The 13,044-nt window shown below is 38.7% G+C and overlaps 1 protein-coding gene across 1 annotated transcript in view; it reads right to left on the bottom strand.

Moving 5' to 3' along the window:
• The window catches only part of LOC134668048 (organic cation transporter protein-like), a 33,711-nt gene that overhangs the window by 11,609 nt on the left and 9,058 nt on the right, over window positions 1-13,044 (bottom strand). The window contains exons 2-3 of the mRNA XM_063525496.1: window positions 6,106-6,301; window positions 765-865 (exon numbers count right to left, since the gene is read on the bottom strand). Coding sequence (XP_063381566.1) covers window positions 765-865; window positions 6,106-6,301 — 297 coding nt within the window. The remainder of the gene's footprint in view (window positions 1-764; window positions 866-6,105; window positions 6,302-13,044) is intronic.

A 13,044-nucleotide genomic window follows, 5' to 3' on the forward strand; every position in this document is an offset into this window, starting at 1 on the left:
TCATGGATTCCATCATCAGAACTGGATTTTGATAAAAACGGGACCAATCTGTATGCATATACATTCAATCAAAAAAAGAATTTTCAAAATCGGTCCAGTAATGACGGAGTTATGGAGTAACAAACATAAAAAATAATAAAAAAAAAAAAAAAAACATACAACCGAATTGAGAACCTCCTTCTTTGAGATTTGGAAGTCGGTTAATAAAATGCAACGAAATTACGAAATACTCGTACCATTGCCGTATGACAATACAGGGTGATTTCTGGGTCGTGATCCAGAACCACTTTTTCTGACTCTGTAAATGATCCACATTATCATATGGTAGTATTTGATGAAAAGATAATTACTTTAATTATTCTTATTTTTCAAGTAAAATTAATGTTATACTAAGTAATTATGGTCACCCTATGACTTTTGACATACTTACGCTCTATGGAAAGCGATAAGACATCACATTGAGTAGGGTCACCAAATTGTATGCAAAAATGTTTTTTCCTACTTGTCATCTGGAAAATAATCATCATTATTGGTGATAAATAATAATTAACAACATCATTAGGCACATCTTTGGATTCTGTATGATGTCTGGCTCTCTTGCTCCACGACCCCGAAATCACCCTGTATATATCACACACGTGGCATTTATTACACTTATTATCAAGTTATCACCGTTCAATCTTTAGTGCGAATAAAGGTGACATTATATATGTGCACGAATGTGCTTCTTTTATTAGTTGTGCAGTGGAAAGCAGAGAACTCACGTGTCAGAGACATAGCCAGTAAGCGGTAACGCGGCGAACAGTCCCGCGCTGTGTATGGTGCCCACCAGCGTGCGTTTCCACTCCTGGCACGCCAAGTCAAACTGAAACAACACATATATTATTTTAGTTGACTGTAGACCGGAGTAAATGGTTTTAATTTCAACTCGATACCTTTATGTGTTCCCGAGATAAAGGGTCTTGACAGACGGACAGACAACAAAGTGACCCTACAAGGGTTCCGTTTTCTCCTTTTGAGGTACGGAACGTGAAATATTTATAAGACAGACTAGAACCATAAAAATAAAAGTACCTACCTAGCTTAAAATAATAAAATGTAAGTAGTAAGTACAGATCCCATGCCACAACGCGATAATCTTATTTATTATCAATTTATCATTACGCTTTCTAATCCTGGATATCAATCAGCAAATATCAGTATAGACTTTGAGACCGCTTCTTGAAGCAATTAATATAATCCTTGAATATTTTAAGCCTTTATAAAGCAGAGGGAATATATTTCCCACATGATTTTGAACTATTCAATTTTGCTTAATTTCCAACACCGTTATGCCTTTTTTTTATTTATTCTATACTAAAATCTTACATTAAATCAAACAGAAAAGTGCCGTGAAACCCTATCGGGTTTGTACCGACACGACATTCGTGGATACATTTTACATTACACATTGTTGTGATACATAGGATAATCAAATTTTATATAAAATTAATTAAGTTTTACAAGAAATAAACTAGCGGGTAAAACTAAATAGCTCCCACTCGAGTACACAACCGGCCGTGCATTCCTTATCGCTGTGCGGTTTACATCTCAAGAAAGTCTTAAGCGGCTCAGGTTTTCCTTATGGCGTATGCCATTCATTGATATAGGTAAAGGGTTAAACATTTCTACATAACATTATCGCTTATACTCTGGCACAGTGAACTTGTCTGTATAAAAAGGCGGCAAATTGCATTTCCATATAAAATTTCAACTTCGCGCTATTTTCTACAAGCTGGGTGTGTTACCATGTATTTCATTTATAACACACTATTAATCTGTTCGGAAAGAGAAGAATCGTGGCATCTATTGAGCCCCATAAATTCCACGACTCTTCTCTTTATTCGTATGCACAGTTGCACACATAATAAAGCGTTTTAAATAAGTATGTAGTTGTCACACGTTTCACGTGTATCCATTTAACTGTGTAATACACTGAGTTAAACCGTACAAATTAGTTTAATGTTAGTGCGACTCACGACAGATTAAAATCGAAAATCAGATTTCTTATACACCCGACGTAATTTATTCAATTAAAGTTTTAAAGTCGTCTATTTTGTATGTACAATCAGCTGCAGAGATAGTAATTAGTACCCCTGCGAAACAATTTTTATACAAAGGGGGTCAGTTATTTCTGCTGCTGGCTGTAGTCACAGCCTTTTCTTTAGTTAAAACTAAACGCGACTTGCACTCGACTTTATCTGTCAATAATCAGCTACTGCCACTTAGAGGGATTTAGGTAAATAACATAGTAATAATAATAATAATAAGCCCGCAGGGCAGCTTGTGGCGAGCTGTTGGGGAGTAACGACCCCACGGACCGGAGTGCTCCCGAGAGTCGGTCAGGGTCTCCGTCTCCGGCGTGTCTTCGTCGGTCGGAGTGGACCCCAAAGGGACCCGCAGGACTCTCAGCTCTGGCTTGCCTTAATTGGCCGTCCAGAGAGGAGTCGCTAGAGCTATATGCTCCAGGGGTGGAAGTGAAAGATGCATAAGACGCGAGTTGGCACAGTGGCTGGTAACAGCCACTGGGTAGAAAGCGGCGCACACCTCTCGACACCCCTGAGCCGCTCACACCGATGTTGCCCCTGGTCGTCTTCACGGCGGCAGTTTCAGGGGCCCATCTAGTCAGCGGCAAGTCACCACCTGCCTCGATAACGTGTGTTAGCATTGTTATGGCAGGTGTCCGAACTCTTTACAATAGCCCAGTCTCATAGTCCACCCAAACTTCAATCCATAGATCGGTATACTATTCACTTTTGCTACAATAGTCCCAATGCCTGCTGAGACCGGTTCATGGGTGTCTATTGTTGCACCTGTGAACGGGTTCCAGCAGGCGTTCTACATGACATTAAAGCTCTCCAAGGGGCCTCTACGTGTTGGATCCATATCCCCACGCACGCCTTATAAATGACCGGGCTCGAAAGACCCGAGAGTTTTAAAACGGAGATACAAATAATAATAAAATCGTTTATTTCGACCAACTTAGGATCATATTCATTGACATATTATAATAAAAATTAAGATTAAAATTAAATTAACTAAATTTACATTTAAATAAAAATAAATTATAATAAATTAAATTAAAGCATTATATTCTAACTTATACATACTAACACAACAAACAATAAGAGCCTTAGAGAGGCTTGGACACCAGCACGTGAATCATATGACAGTGATTCAGGTACTGGCAGTCAAACCTCTCTGCGAACGCCCTCAAGATGCCGTTGGCACTAGCCCGCACTCTGCGCACCAGGGATGTGCAGCGTTTCCTCATTGTGGTGTAGAAACAGTCTACTCTGGCCTCCGCGAACATCCCCGACGCACTACAAAAACGAGGTAGTCCCATCAGCACCCTGAAGGCATTATTATATTGTATACGAAGAGCGTTGTACTGCTTTTGCGTATAGCACGCCCACAGATTAGCAGTGTAAAAGGTAGTACAGAAAGCTCTAAAAAGAGTCTTTTTCACCTCAGTGGAGCAACTAACAAATCTGCGGGCCACCATATTCGCTCTAACACACAACGCTCTCCGTTCCCTTTCAATGTCAGCATCATCTTTCAAGTCAGAGGTTACTACATGCCCAAGGTATTTGAATCGGTCCACCCTATTAAGTGGAGTTCCGTTTAACTTAATAGGAGGTACTGGTGGTAGTTTTTTACCTCTAACTTGAAAGACCATGCATTCAGATTTCTTGACATTATATGTCAAACCGTGACTGAGTGCATATTTCTCACATATATTTATGAGCTTCGCCAAACCACAAGGAGAGGCACTCAGCAGCACCATATCGTCTGCATAGCTTATGTTATTCAGACAAGTATCGCCAATGTGGCATCCGACAATAGTGCTGCTGAGCTCCTCTAAAAGTGCGTTGATATACAGGTTGAAGAGCTTGGGCGAGGTCACCCCTCCCTGCCTCACCCCACACTCCAACCTGTATGGCTCCGAATAAGCGCTTGACCATCGTACTACATTCCTCTGGTTTAGGTACCAGTATTTAAACATTCTACACAGCTCAACCGGCATTTTCGTGTTCCTTAACTTCCGCCAGAGGACGTCGTAGTTGACGAGGTCAAACGCCTTAGATAAGTCAAGGAAGCATGCATAAATACATGTGCCTCTCTCTGTGTAGTGCTTGACAGTCTCCTTAAGACACAATATGGCAGTTTCCGTGGAGAGTCCAGGCCTGAAACCGAATTGATTTTGATGTATATCAAGGTACTTGTCCAATTGTGTACCCAGCAGACTGTCCAGCACTTTAGCTACCACTGTCGCTAGCGAGATCGGTCTGTAGTTGGTTTTATCACCTACATCACCACCCTTATCCTTGACAATTGGTACTACCACAGTCCTCATCATTGCCTCGGGTAAGTACGCGTGACTAATGCAGAGGTTGTACAACAGAGCGAGTACCCTCGGCAAGTGAGGGCCTGCATTCCTCAAGTGTTCAATACTGAGGCCATCGTGACCAGGAGATTTTCCACGCGACATAGATTTTAAAACCGCAGCAACATCTTTCGCTGTAAATCTAGTTTTAATCTCCTGGTCACTCAACTCATCCTCCAGTAATGAACATGTCAACTTTAAGGGTGACGCCACAGTAAACTGTTTTTGAAATAAACTGGCTATACACTTATGCTCACTAATGCCCTCAATACTCGCAGGAAGGCCAGGTTTACTGTTTAGGTTCTTCGTGGCTTTCCAGAACCCACGAAAGTCACGCTTAGAATGATGAGATGCAAGGATATCCATCCTTATCTGGTCAGCGTGTTTTTGACACCATTTCAGTTTCGCTTTAAAAATACCTCGGCTTCTCTGCATCTCATCATAATAATAACCCGACTCCGGTCTCCCATACCAATTCCACAACCTAAACTTCTCCCGGGCCTCCCTGTGGACCTCACCTACATGTTCGCATAGTAATCCCTACTTGATTACACGAGACGATAAGCCTATACGATAGGTACACATTTCTACAGTTTTGCAGATTTTATGAATTAAGTTATTACCTATGTTACCGTAGGTACCTATATCTTTATTTGACTTTTAATTTATTGTTCTAATTTGAATTTTATTTTAATTTTAATTTATTTTGTACTATACCTAATTTAATGTAAAATGACATGTAATATGAATTATTATTAATAAACGAATATGAATATGAATATAATAGTTTTAGAAAGCTAATGGTAATCTAAACTATCGGGGCTAACGGATACCTGGTTACAAGCGTCTTTAAGGCAGCTTCTAATCTCATGCACTTCTCGCAAAAATCGACTTCTATTGAACAATGTTATACACATAGGACATCAATCTGCTAGAATCTATACTCCAATCGTTCCATAATCCCTGTGTTCCGGCCGAGCGCACTAAATGAAAGCTTTTCAACTCACCACGGCTACAATGACATTATGGCTACCATAAACATACTTATTGCACGTCACAGTACGATTGGCGCTAACGGCGTCCTGGGCGCAAGCGCCACCATCGTCGTTGGCCGCCGGCCGCGCGCACTGAGAACCGAGCGCCTTGATACCCCACTCATCATCATCATCATAATTTAAGACCACTCCTCGGTCTTGTAATTGTATGGTATCAGGGCCAGACTATGTAAGATTTGAACTTACCTCAGCTGCAATGGTATCATAGCTACCATAAACTTGCTTATCGCACGTCATGGTATGATTGGCGCTGAAGGCGCCCTGGGCGCACGCTCCATCGTCGCTAGGTGCCGGCCGTGGGACCCAAGCGCCCAGGAATCCCACTCACCGGTCTTGTACTTGTATGGTATCAAACTTTAAGGGTTAAGGAAATTAAGGGCCTGACTATGAAAGATTTGAACTTACCTCAGCTACAATGGTATCATGGCTACCATAAACATGCTGATCGCACGTTACGGTATAATTGGTGCTGAAGGCGCCCTGGGCGCACGCTCCATCGTCGCTAGGTGCCGGCCGTGGGACCCAAGCGCCCAGGAATCCCACTCACCGGTCTTGTACTTGCATGGTATCAAACTTTAAGGGTTAAGGAAATTAAGGGCCAGACTATGTAAGATTTGTACTTACCTCAGCTACAATGGTATCATGGCTACCATAAACATGCTGATCGCACGTTACGGTATAATTGGTGCTGAAGGCGGCCTGGGCGCACGCGCCATCTTCACTAGGCGCCGGCCGCGCGCACTGGGACCCAAGCGCCCAGAGACCCCATTCGCCGGTCTCGTACTGGTACGGTGGGGACTCGCATTCTGGTACTGCGCATCTGGGGAAGATAGAATTTTTTTAAAGAAACAAACGAAAGAAGTCAATGGTTTTTGGCTAAACGGTCCGAGTAGTTACGGGTTACTAGTTTAAGAACTGTAGGTACACTGGTACGCTTTCCAACCAGCCTCCCCTCGCCCCATGCATCATAATGACGCGTTTTAAAATGAGAGTGTAACTTCTATTATGCACATAATTATTTATTAAATGGCGGCATTGGCAGCGGCAATTGCAAAATAAGTGGTTTGTTAACAATGTTGCTGTAAAACTACATTTACACACTTAATATTTTTATTTTATTACTTAGGTATTGTATTCGTGTAGTAAAATAACACGTACAAAAGATACTCGTGGTTCATGTAAAATAAAACTGCGTCAACATAAATTGAATGCTTCCTTATGGTAAGGACTATTTTCCTTTATTAGATTTTCCTCCGTCATTTAAATGTGAAGTGTCTCGTAATTTTCAACTTTATCTTAATGATAAAAGGTGTTATTTCGATTGCGGACGTTGCCATAATATATCTGATAAGGGCAAAAAAAGGTAATTACCAAAATATGTGTGTCTTAATGTCGTTCGTGACATAAAACCTACATTTAAAGTTGAGTAATCTAATGTACCTTTTCGTACTTTAATGTAATAATATTTTAAGCCAAGCCAACCCCATTCTGCTTTAACAATGTGTTATGGTTTTGATATGACATTGGAGTTCATTCATTCTTTTAAAATTATGGCTTGAGTCCAGTGGGACTATTTCGCCAGTAATGCCAGTATCAAGGTATTAAGTGCTAAATACGACGACTAAAATTGTACCGTTAGTACAAGATAGTAAACGGTGACTTTATTAGCTCTTTGTAAAGCGATAGCTGGACCTTACAAGTACCTAGCACGTGGACTACGGGCCGTTGACACCAAAATGGTCGTTAAACACATTTCGAAATTAATTCTCTATTCACTGCACACTAGCACAGTTTACTGTATAATAAGCTATCGATATTACACTTTAAATAATATTAATGAGCAAAAAACAAAGGAATTAATCAAGATGGCGCTCGAAGCGGAAGTCGACATTGAAATTTGATCACTCTGATTGGTGCATGCGAAATAAAATGAAAGTCGTAAAAATGTATCAAAATTACAGGTGGTTTGTATTGTAACACTACCTAGTATTTACGGGGTCCCTTTGTTTCCCATAAAGTTTTAAGTCATAATGTATTGTTTGTCATATTATCGTTAGTCATAAAACTGAAACCGTTAACTTTTCAGGATTTTCGTAAGATTATTCTATAGATAGGGTAGGTTAGGTTAGGTTTGTTTCATGGCAATCCTAAAAACTTACGCGTTTCTGAGAAAAACCAATTATGACTAACGAAAATTCGGACAAACAATACATTATGACTTAAAACTATTTGGGAAACAATAGAGACCCAGTATTTACACATACAGGAACACAAAGATTTTCTTACTAAATGTCTTTTATTGTACCACAATAGCGTTTCCTGTTGATGGTCGAAGTTGCGAAACGAGACATCGTGTGACCGCGACCCACATACTGCACCCGGTTACCTCGATACTATAAGCATCCATCTTATATGGTCATTTCTTGAGGAAATAAGGTAAATGAACATATTATGAATGAAATCCTCATGGTTAAGTATTCGGATTATATTGCGTTTTAATAAGCAGCCTCAGAGTATATACTTTATGTTTCATTATAATAATTATTTTTGTATGGGGCTGTCCACAAATGACCCCGTTTCCTCCTACGTCATGCTACCATCATCCGATGTCCAGACCCCCCCCCCCCATTTGAAATGACGTAATTTATGAATAGCGCCTATGGGGGGTAGTTTAGCACATTGTAATTTTAACAGAGGTGAATTATTTGTAGGTAGGTATAATATTTGGTTCGAAATGTCGGGATGTATTTTAAATTTAAATTAACAATACGCGATTAACTAAGTTTACATAGTTTTATTAATTGAATACATAATCGATATTAAAAATTCAAGTGAGTGAAACCGTTGTCGTATAAACAATTTGAATACATAATCATATATCTACTTGTAAAACATGTGGGAACGCCGTCATTCCATAGCTCACGTTTTGTTTGGTTCGTTTTGCAACCAATGGAATCTCAAGACTGCTTTACATTCTTTGAGATTGTATCTAACGAAGATATTGTACTTACTTCCGATCGTGTTGACATACATAAATACTTTGATGTGTTCGTTATTTGTTTGACACTCATTTTTTTCATAAGACCAAAAAATTTTGCGGTAAAAGTGAAGCGGATTCATTTCTATTTATAAATCACTATCGACCCACCTCAGCTTTGTACGAGTTAACACATCATACACTTAAACTTTCCTCAAGAATCACTCTATCGATAGATGAAAACCGCATGAAAATCCGTTCAGTAATTTTTAGGGTTCCGTACCCAAAGGGTAAAACGGGACCCTATTACTAAGACTTCGCTGTCCGTCCGTCCGTCTGTCTGTCACCAGGCTGTATTTCACGAACCGTGATGATGTATTTCTGTTGCCGCTATAACAACAAATACTAAAAACAGAATAAAATAAAGATTTAAGTGGGGCTCCCATACAGCAAACGTGATTTTTGCTTTATGGTACGGAACCCTTCGTGCGCGAGTCCGACTCGCACTTGCCCGGTTTTGAGTTTATCGCGAACATACATAAACACAAATAGACGCGGCGGATGACTTCTTTTTATATGGTTTTGTTTACATATGATAGGTAGTTTGCCTCTGATCTGGCCATGATTTACCCCCAACATGACCCTTTTGATGGCAAATCGGCTTTTAATTGCCACTTAAAATAGGTATTCAGGTACTATATTTATAATTACTAGTCAGTGCTACAATTTTCCTCAGTTTATTCAAATTAGTAGGAAGTGTCCATTACTAAGTATCAGTTTGATTGCACATTTTCCTGTCGTAGGGACGCGCGGCCTTGCCTTTCTTCCGCAGTAGACACCAATTTTAGAGTGTCATACCACAAAACAGATAGATACAGAAATCAATCTACATACAAAGTGCGCTCTAGCAACGCACACATAGACACTGCTCACGGACACGACATCTCGGACCGGTTGGGACCAGTGCGAGCGCGAGTGCCATCCGCTTGAGACACGCGTCTGTGAACTTTTTTGTGCAATAATCGAGAAACAAAAAAAGTTATTATAACTGTTCAGTGGACGGTTAAATTCAATATTAAACGGTGAATTGACGTTTTTTAAGCTACTTACCAGTGGTTTCAGAGAGAATGCAAATTTATTAGATTACACTTTAAAATATAACAATCGTGCTTATCGCCAATCTCGAAATCATCGCAAGATATTTTCTGTGACAAATTTGTAATATAACAATGACATTAAAATTAAAATATTTGAGTTCTTAATGTTATTATTAATTTTTATTTCCATTCTTGCCGTTTCATCCTGAATAATAAATCAAACAACTAGATACGAGATACGATACTATAGATACGAGTGCCACTACCACGATAGTTTTTTGTGCATAAGCCAAAGTTGACAACCCTAGAGCGACCGCCGAGCGTAGGTATGAAAAGTAAAGTACATACATGTGATTGACTTCTGTACCTATCTCTTTTGTGGTCATACACTCAATCTGCATTCATTGAGGATGACTCATGTTACAGTCAGTAGCAGAAGTTGCTAAGCGGGCCAGGTGTTCAAAATGATCTTGACGCGTCTTTATTGTTAAGAAAATAAGAGCGTGTCAAGGTAATTTTGAACACCTTGCCCGCCTAGCAACTTCTGCTGCTGACTGTACCGACACGACACGAAGCATGGTCAAGTTTTCATACTTATAGTGACGGCACCAATCATGATACATTTAAGAGAAAATTTGGTGATTCTTATACAAGATTTGTACTAGATTAATTCTTATTTGTTGTTTGTTGTGTAGTTTATTAATTTTTATGTTTGTAGTGTTTTATACTGTTAACCCAAAGGTTGACGGTTCGAAAATGACATTCTAATGTCAGTCTTACTCACCGAAAATATAACACATGTTTGAAGTGCCACATGTGGGAAATATATATCCCCTAGCCTCGTAAAGGGTTAATGTCTAAATAAAAATGCCATTCTATGAACTATAATATTAAGTAGGGTTATCCGCAGATGGTCAAAAACGCAAAATGACTAGTGTGTTGTTTTGCCTAAATCGCAATTAGTCTACGTCGCAAACGGTCTAGAACGCAAAATGCCTACATTTTATATCACCACATTTTACATAGGTAGGTTAGGTTCGTATTAGGTATCTTCAAATGGCCGAAGGCCAAACAGCACAGAATAGGAGCCCCGCGGAAGCCGGGGCTCCGTCGACATCGCTATAAAGTTAAGATAAAACGGAAAAAATAATTCGGGCATTTTGCGTTCTAGACCGTTTGCGATGTAGACTAATTGCCATTTAGGCAAAACAACACACTTAGTCATTTTGCGTTTTTGACCATCTGCGGATAACCCATTAAGTATATATACCTACTTATAGTTGCCATCAGATCGGAGTGGCCAAGGCGGCCTATTATATATCAAGACGTTAAAGTGCATTTTAAGATATTTTTGAGCACCTTAGCTGCTCCGATGTATCTGATAAGTGATGACGACTGTATCAGGCTAAAAAAATATGCCGCTGAGCCTAGTAAACAAATTGATCCAATTTAACTCACCGAGATTACTAAGATTATTGCACAATAGAATCATAAGCATGTACTCATTATATAATAGCCGTATCTCTTTACAAGAGACCGTAACGATGTACATCCTTACATCCTACCGTCAATTTAAATTAAAGTACGATAAACAACTACAAGGTGTAACATGAGTAAACCGAATAATTTTAACAGCGTATTCCTGATGATATTTAGAGACAAAAATGTCCTATACCTAAACTTTTTTTAATAAACGCCTAGTTTCAGAGATAATATTAATTTAAAAATAAACAAGTTTTTGTTGTTACATAATGTAAAATGCCTTTTTGGTGGTAATGTTGCTGCTATGGGACGTAGTCTATATCCTTATTGATAGATGTCAAATAGTGACAAGTAACACTTTGCAAAAAGAAGGTTTTACGAAAAAAAAATCTAAAAATCAATTTTAAGTAACAAGTTTACCAATAACATTTATTTTTTATGTAAAAATACATTAAAAAATGGAAAAAAAAAAATTTTTTTTTTTGGCGAATTTGACCTAAACTCATATTACATTTTTTCCTTCTTTTGACCCCAGAAATGCGTGGTTAAAATTATTCGGTTTCCTCATGTTACACCGTGTATATACCAGGGACCAGAGGGAGCTCGTTTACGATTTTTCTTAAGGATTGTTAAACAATTCTAGTGAATGAATGAAATTTATTTACACTGATCTTAGCGTTTCATTTCATTTTCTGCAGACGATTGTCATCTCGGCAAGGCCCCGGTTATTTCAAATGAAAAAAATCACTGTCTCAGAATGTGTACTGAGGCCACTGCCTCGATAGTATAAGAATCGATAAATCACTATTTATAGATTTTTCCTTAATTTCAAAACGTGACGTAGCAATGTACAATATACCAGGTAAAATTGTAAAGTAATACTTGTTACAACAATTTGCGATTTCTAAACAGTTGTTCTTTTCAAACATCAATTCATCTTACACAAAGCAGATACTTTTTAAACATCCCGGAGGGCAAGATTGAGGGGCAAAGACACAGAGTAAAGGCCTATGCTCACATTTTGGGCCCGATTCGGATTATGAAATAGACATCTATGAGACATCTTTTAGACATCACCAAGATACGATAACGATATGTTTAAGATCTAGCCTGTCAAATTTGACATTTGCGCGATTCTATAGAGATACTCTTGAACGATTTCCACAGGATATGACTTAGAGATCCTATTCACATATAATAGATATCTTACTCTATCTAATGTAAAAGTGACATTGGTTGCCCGAATTGCGCTGCAAAAGAGAACTAGTTGATATCTAAACTATAACGTATCTAGAATGGATCTAGAACGTGCCGTCTCTTGTGAATATCTTGAAGTTCGAATACGGCAGTCAGCCAAATAAAAGATTGAGTTTCTGTCGTGTCGTACGAGGGAGTTAAAAGGCTGGCCCAACAAAAATGAGAGTGGCGATTACTCCACCGATAAGCTCTTAAATATTGATGATGAAACAGTTGTTATCAATGACTATCTATATTGATTGATGACATGAATATAATAATCATGAATAATCATAATATAATCAGAATCAACCTAACTTTTCAGTATAGAATGCCATGAAAAGAAAGACTATTAAGCATTATTTACGATTATCTATTGAGATAGACATTTTGTTAATGATGGTCCCTGAAGTTACAAGTGTTAGTGACCACTTTTAACTAACAGGTTGTGTGCTTGTTTGCAACCGCTGTGGTTAAATAGGAAACAATAAAAGCAAGAAACATTGTTATTGATAAGGTTACAATAGAGACATGTCATTTGATTGCAGACGATGTGATTATGCTACACATACCTACGAGCAAAGAAAACGGATCATTTTGAATGGACCTACGCTAACAGTTTGCAGACAGACACAGTTACTTTTTCATTTATAATATTTGTAGGAATTGGTAGAATTTTAATTTATATGTTGCATACTCAGCATGTTGATCAATTGTCAAGGAACTGATTTTTATAAATTTACAGGTACTTATACAAAATGATTTGGATTT

Source organism: Cydia fagiglandana, chromosome 10, assembly GCF_963556715.1.
Source record: "Cydia fagiglandana chromosome 10, ilCydFagi1.1, whole genome shotgun sequence".
NCBI lineage: Eukaryota > Metazoa > Arthropoda > Insecta > Lepidoptera > Tortricidae > Cydia > Cydia fagiglandana.